Genomic DNA, 7,818 nt, shown 5'->3' with positions numbered 1-7,818 from the left:
TAGATTGAAAGATATATATATATATACTATACAAGCTCAGTAATATGTATATTTTGAAAACATAATAATAAAAGACAAATTAGAAAAACATGAAAATAAAATATTATCAATAATTTTAAAAGTGGTTTTCCATCTTCCTTGCCCTACTGTAAGAAAACAATCGTGACTTATGAAATATTAAAATTAGTCATTGCCGCTTCAATGGAACTTAAGCGTCACAGATGTCCAATATTCAACGTTTACTTAGAAGAAAGTAAACTTTCTGCGGTGAGAAAGCTCGTGACGTCATGAGCTACGTCACAGCAAGGAACAAGGTTTTTAACCGGTGATTTCACCTCTGACGCATCACAGGTTTTTTTGATAATATGATAATAGAGAATAAACTTACGGACTAAGATTTGTCAATTCACAAAAAACCACACACTAGTCCACTGTGTTCCAAAGATTTGATTCGAAGGAAAACTTAAAATTGCTTCTTTATATATATATATATATATATATACTTACATAGGCATCATGCAACACACATAACCAGGAATGACGGAAGTAACAAAAAACTAGAAGGGCAAGAAGAATGCAAAGGGCAAAATGATTTATGAAAGAGGCAATTTTTAAAATTGCTTATAATAACATAATTCTTCCTCACTGGTTTTATTTAAATTTTGAACCCGAAAAAAAAAGCAATAAGAACAAACTATTCCCTGGAAGCATAATTTATATATATATACTATGCTTCGTTTGAAAAATAAAACGTAAAACTGCCAACGAAAAATAAAGGTATCTTTATTTATTTTTACTATATTTATTTTCACTTTATATATTATGCCTTTATTTCTCCATTTTTCATTGGCAACTTTACGTTTTACATTTCAAATCACTTTTGTTTCTTCTCATTCACGTCTGGCAAGTCATGGAAATGGGCGCCTGTTTTTAAGCGCTAGAAACATATCGGCTGTTATTTCCGAACAGTCGAATGAATTTTGAAGCGAATGCAGTTTTTAATCAAGAAATCTATCACGATATGAGTTTCTTGAGATTATTTATTTCATACTAAATTTCGGTGCTTTGCAAAATAATAAAGAAATACTTAAGATATAAAATAAGCGGTATAAAAACAAACTGCTCATAAGCCTCTCACAGTAAGCAATGTTTATTTTAGAAGTAAATTACCAATGTAACATTCAATTCGTAACGGGAATAATAAATAACTTAAACAGCATAACTTTTCAAACGTGAACTTCTTAAACGAGTATAACTGTATTTACTACCGAAATCATATCAATATCTTATTCCAATAAATATTTAGCATTAATAAAATATGAAGTAAAATTTAATTTTTTTAAAATCTTAACCCTTTGACGCAGAATTTATGTTTCATATTTTTCATACTTTTACCATTATTTTGTATTAATTTAGATCAAAATAAGTGAAAAATACTATATTTAGCATATTTATAAGTTAAGGTTATCAAATATAGAATGAAACTCTGGTAACTTTTTCTGCGTTAAAGGTCAAATTTTCCAAACACGGATCACTTCCAAACAATAATTTTTCAAATTTGCACTTATTTGCAGTTATTTAAATCTAAGAGGAACTGTTATTCATTATTGAAATTTCCTTAATTTTCAAAATCAATGATTGATAAATTTTTGAGTATGAATAAAAAAAAAATGTTTAAACCACTTTTTTTGGATATTATATTTTAGTACAAAGATAATTTCGATAATCAAATAGATTTTTTTAGTAATTATTAGACAGCTTTTTATTATTAAAAAGCACCAAAACTTATTTGGCTTGTAATTAGGGAGTCAGAAAAAAAAACATATACAAGGGACACCGGTGTCCCATCTGAAATCACTTTTCTTGGATTTTATATTTCAGTACAAATATAATTTCGATAATCAAACAGATTTTTTTAGTAACTATTAGACAGCCTTTTATTATTAAAAAGTACTAAAATTTATTTTGGCTAGTAATTAGAGCGTCAGAAAAAAATATATTCAGGGGACACCGGTGTCCCATCTGAAACCACTTTTCTTGGATTTTATATTTCAGTACAAATATAATTTCGATAATCAAACAGTTTTTTTAGTAATTATTATATATCTTTTCATTATTAAAAAGCACCAAAATTTACTTTGGCTTGTAATTAGGGCGTCAGAAAAAAATATATACAAGGGACACCGGTGTCCCATTTGAGTCAAAGGGTTAAAACAAGAAAAAAAATCCGTCATTTATTATTCATTTTTGTTGCTTCTATACCACTTATCGCCCACAGACTAAACAAAACATGTATATTATTATTTTCTTTTTAAACGTCTTCTTTTATGACTATTCTCAAACATGAAACAGTAAGGCTCCCATCTTAAAAATTCTTCATCCGTTCGTACTATCCTTTCAAGTGAAAGTCATCAATCCTGAAATTTAAAATCAAGGTGGATTGGATTCCTTAATGTTGGTGAACTTAACCTTGGCCTTATGGGTACTCGACCTCATACGTAGAAAGAGAAAGGTTCATTTGTTGCTGGTTAAGGTCGCAAAGTGCTGCGCTGTGATAGTATTTCATGTGCTATTTAAAATACTTTATTGTCTGATTTTTAAAAAATGCCATGATTGAAAAGCAAAAATGACGGAAAATTTTTAGAAGTTAAACTGGATTAAAAAAAAAAATTAAAAAAACAACAACTCAATTTTAGAAAAATAAACATTTAAAAAAAATCCAGCAAAATAACATAGATTAATAAAACGACACATTTCTTCGTTGGCTAACTTATTCGCTTAAGTTATCACAAATGGGAAAAATATACACCGTTACTTAAAAAGAAATTAGTTAAAACTTCATTGCCATGGGCGTCGCTGGTAGGGGGCTGTTTTCCATGAATTATCGATTTAAATTCCTTTAAATTAAGAACAAGAAGAAAAAAATATTAATCTTTTGCAGGTATTCAGCAAATTTTTTTTTTATGTGTTAAATTTAGGGAGCTATTATGACTGTTTAATTTAATTTCGTCCCCCTCAAAAATTGCGCCCGACGACGATTATCTTCATTTCTGACTTTGCATAAATTAGATTGAAAGTACAACATATAATTTAATGCAGGTTTGGAAAAAATATGAATTATTTCGCTCAAAAAACCAAAGATCCCGGTTTCTTGATTTCAATTTTTCTTTAATTTTTAAATAAACTAATATTTTTTGTTGTTAAAACTAAGGGTTCATTAATATTTTAAGGTTCAGATAAAAGTAACTGAACCTTTCATAAGTAATTCATGGAAGTAACTATCAATTACCTAATGTTTATCAATTAATAAACAATTTAAAAATATTCACTTTTGTTCTATAAATAGGCTAACATGATAAAAAAAAGAAATGAATATCTTAAATATGTTTACATATTACTTTACAGCTCCACTTAACATGCAAATAAACTCTCAACATCTTAATGTTATTTTAGTAATGAATCTAAAAGAGTAAACCCTTCTTGCTTGCTTGTGATATGAAAAGGTCATACATCAGCCTTATTAACATTATCATTATTTAAGAGAATAGAATTTATAACATTAGAGTAATACTTAAAATTTTGTAAAATAAATATTTTTTTTTCATCGATTGAATCAATACCAATTTTAATAAGAAATATTTAAGCAGCATATATATTTTTTTAATTAAAAAATTATTAAATATTTTTTTAATTAAAAAAATATTTGGAAATAATGGAATAAGCAAAAGAAATAAAAGCGACAAATGGAATGCATATAAAATAGCTAAAGTATGTTTTAGTACTAATGGTTTAATTAAAAGAAAAAAGAATAAAAAAACTTTTTTCTTTATTTAAAAAAAAACATATAATAGAACTTCAAGTTTACAATATGCTTCCTAACATACTGAAGCATTAAATAAATTAATATACAGGGAAAATTTGGTTTAATGCGTGGTTTGAACCAACCAACCCTGATTTAATAACACAAAAGCCGGGTAGAGTTTGGTGACAGATTAGGGAGAGGCTGTTCAGCGTCAAAACTTAAAAAAGTATATCATAATTCATATATATACTGCACAAAAGATATAAGTTTACCAAACGATGTTGTAAACTTAGTCTGACACACACAAGAAAAATCACTGAAGGACTCGAGATTGTGGAAACGGTGTTTTTGTTAAGAAAGCAAATTCCCTGAAAAAAGCACAAGTGTCTGATGTGACTATAATACGCCAATCTCAAGGTAAAAATATATAATAATTCGACGCAAAAGGGAAGAAAGACTAGAAAAAAAATTAAAGATATCTAAAACAAGATGGGGTCGTGGTAACTAAAGTTGTCTAAGGATTTATAAACCTGAAAGCTTAAAATCGAAGTCAGCAAGTGAAATTTATTGCACTTAACGTGCTTAACTTATCTGAAAAGTGTCAATAAAATAAGTTTTTAAAAACTTATTTTATTGGCACTTTTCAGATAACAAGATAATGTTTAGGAATCTCCAAATGTATTTCTTGAATTTATTTGATTAGTTTCATCCTAGAGATGTCACCATCGGAAGAGGGATAAAAGCCTCGACATAAGGGTTTCGTGTCGGCTCTATTATAGAAAAAAAATTTTTTTTTGCTGACCCTTAACAATTTCAGATCCTAAAGAACAGACATTTAAAATCACAAAAATAAAATACTGATTATGAACCTCGGATAAACTCTTTTATTGATAATTTGTCCCAAAAATTGACCAAAGCAACGTCTTTCGTTGAGGAGACACTCTGACCGACTATCACAAAAATATTGACGCCACTCATGTGGTCACAAATCCTGATACCACTGTTTGCAAAGACCAGAAATCAATAGTAAACAATTTATACCTATTCGCTACAAGGTACTTCTTTTCTTTGAAATAAAAAGTATAGGCCAATAAAAACTATGATGAAACAAAAATTCTAACTTTTATATTGGGCAATAAAAAAACAGTATTTGTTTCGGTTTTGTATAACTAATTATGGATAAAAGATACTAAATGGCCAAAATGTAAAACATTAAAAAATGTGAAACAATGTTTTATAAAAACCAAATCCGTGATGAATGAGGCTAAAATAAAATATTTTTATTTAAAATGATTTTTAACCCCCAAAAGATAGAAAAGTATCTACCTTGGGTATATTTTATTAGTTGAAAGACGTTAGTAATCTTTATATTCGTTTTTCCCCCCTTCTTTTTAATTAAAATTTTTGGAAAGTTTTCAAAACATAATTAGTCTAAAATATAGTAATTAAAGGTGTGAAAATAAGAAAAAAAAAATTGCTTAACGCATTTGAGCGACATTAAAAAGAAAATTTTTTCTATTTTTTATACATAAAAACAGTGTTCAAATTTAAATTGAATTTTATACAGTGATCCTTATATAGTCAAGTCTGTAATCAAGAGACAGGAGAAAAAAAAATCTTTATAGTTTTTTACGGAGTTATTCAGCTTTGTAATTTTTATTCGAAATAAGTTTAGAGAAGTTTGAAATGGGCAATTTTCCCTTTTTATTTGTTTACTTTTCAAAAATGAAAGGAAAGCTTAGATGAAAAATAATTTGCTAATAATCTGCAGCTGCTGGAGGGTTTCTGCAACCGGGTACATATATAATAATAGTTAAGAAATTTATACTTATAATAAAAGATAAAATATATAAGTTTATTCTTTAATTAGTTTTGAAAATTCTTAAAGTAGCAAAAATATAACTAAAAGATATCATCAAATAAAATATTCATATTTTAAGAATTAAAGATGTAAAAAATTTTTAATATAAATTTACTTACATAGGTCCATTTCTATTTCTATGAAGAGCAACAGTGTATCCAAAATAACTATCAGGAGAACCTTTAAAAATAATTGGAAATTTTGTATCTATATTGTAAGAAAGCGCGGTAGAAAAAAGATGAGCCAGAGCCCAGACAATCGTTATCCTAGTGTTCATGTTCGCTGGTCAATGGAAAAGAGAAAGAAGTGCTTCTCCGAGTCAATCGTGTGAAATATACGGAACAAACAATTCGACCACGCCGTCGGAAGTGACGCAATGTTATCCGCCACGTGACTTAACTCGTACAGGTTGCTCACTTTTTAACGGAAATTCAGATGACGCAAAAGTAAGTTATTGTGGACAAGTCATGAAGTTTAGTTGCAAATTCAATCGGGAGTGGTTTTACAAGGTCAATCTTCCCATCTTTTTACCTGACTTTTCATGACAAAAATATAAAAACTTTCCATTTATATATGGAATTTGAAGCTAATTATAAAGCAAGTTTTTTGCAAAACCTCCCCCCCCAGCAATAATACAAATGCCCACTACCCTATATAAAAAGGGGCTATATATTGTTTAAAAAAAGCGAGTTATCTATCAATTGTTTTTCGAAAGGTAATTTAGTATTCTCACGAGATCTTCATTCATTTGAACAACTGACTGACAGGGAAAAGTCTGGGAAATTTTTACTCTTTAAAAATGTTGGAGAATTTTTTAGTTTCTAAATAAAGAGAAATTTTTAATTTCCAAGTCAAAGAAATTTTAAACACCTAAGGAAAACATCGGAACTTAATGAAATTTTAAATTTTTTAATGCCAGGAAAATTGTATTTAATTCAGTTGAGCAATACTCTTTGTCCGCTCTAATTTTTCCTTGGAACCAAAGAAATTTGGGGTCTAAGAAAAATTTATTTATTTAAAATTGTATAGACTTAATAAAAACAAAAAAGAAAAAAAATATTTCTGCATAATATGTTAATAAATATATGATAAAATAATTAATAGAAAAACACGATTTAAATACATGTAAAAAGAAAATATTTAAAAATTTCACTTCAGTATTCATAACATAATTATTGTAATTTACTTTATGATAATTATATGTTGAGTCTATAATTACATTTTTTATCTGTAAATCTTTAATTTATGCTTTAAATTTTTCTTTTAAGCGAAAATGTTAGAAGTCTAAAATTGTTAAGCATATGCTCATAAATTTAAATTTTAATTTGCGTGGTAGAAATACCGTTTAGTATTTTACGAACTAGTAAATTACATAAATGCGGACAAAGTGATCTTGGAAATTAAAGCTTATAAAGGTCAGGAAACTTACATCAGCCACTATGAAACTACTTCATCTGGAATCTATGAACTTGCTAAATAGTTACCAATTATACAAAAGAAAAGGTTTAAAATTTTCTGGTTAACTTGAAAGTATCGGTTACTTCGTTTTCCTTAATAATTATATCGTTATCATTTTTTGGTTAACAGGGTTCGCACCGCCCTTCGGCGTAAGGGCATTTGGAGTAAAGTTTTTAGATATTTGCCTCTTATTGTTTTTTTTTTTTTTTTTCATTTTGTGTCTTATAAAAAATAGAAGCATTTAAATATTTCCTATCTTTCATATTTAAATAATAGTGCAATATATTTTGTTTAGGGACTTATTTTGGTAGTTTATCAATATTGCCTCTTCCGCCAGTCGTTAGTCTCGCTTTTTTTCTCACTAACTTTTCGTTTCCCTTTTCTTTTTTTTTAAAAAAAATAGGTGAAAGTAAATATTTTAATTTACAATTTTACATTCCTTTAAAAAATTTTAATCGATAAAAGTATATTTCGTGTGAGGACTAAAGAAAAGTTTTCCATATTGCCCTTTTCTATCTTTATTATTCCCTTACTGAAAAAAACTAGAAACGTTGTATAAATGTTTTTTTTTTCTTTATTATTTTATATTTTAAGGGGCATTTATGAGAGTAGTTAGTTTTGATTGCCTAATTAAGTGCTAAAACTATCAACTTTTATTTCTTTCTCTGGATAAAAAATTTGCATAAAACCATGGAGG

The 7,818-nt window shown here is 27.6% G+C and overlaps 1 protein-coding gene across 1 annotated transcript in view; it reads right to left on the bottom strand.

The window, feature by feature from the left end:
• LOC107439183 (integrin alpha-9) overlaps positions 1 to 6,037 on the bottom strand; it is a 92,511-nt gene extending 86,474 nt beyond the window's left edge. Inside the window, exon 1 of the mRNA XM_016051687.3 lies at positions 5,783 to 6,037. Coding sequence (XP_015907173.1) covers positions 5,783 to 5,940 — 158 coding nt within the window. The 5' untranslated portion in view covers positions 5,941 to 6,037. The remainder of the gene's footprint in view (positions 1 to 5,782) is intronic.
• Between the last annotated feature and the right edge of the window lie 1,781 nt (positions 6,038 to 7,818).

This window comes from Parasteatoda tepidariorum, chromosome X1, assembly GCF_043381705.1.
Source record: "Parasteatoda tepidariorum isolate YZ-2023 chromosome X1, CAS_Ptep_4.0, whole genome shotgun sequence".
NCBI classification, from domain to species: domain Eukaryota; kingdom Metazoa; phylum Arthropoda; class Arachnida; order Araneae; family Theridiidae; genus Parasteatoda; species Parasteatoda tepidariorum.
Note: the sequence above shows the minus strand (reverse complement) of the source record. Positions and strands in the feature narration are given on the sequence as shown.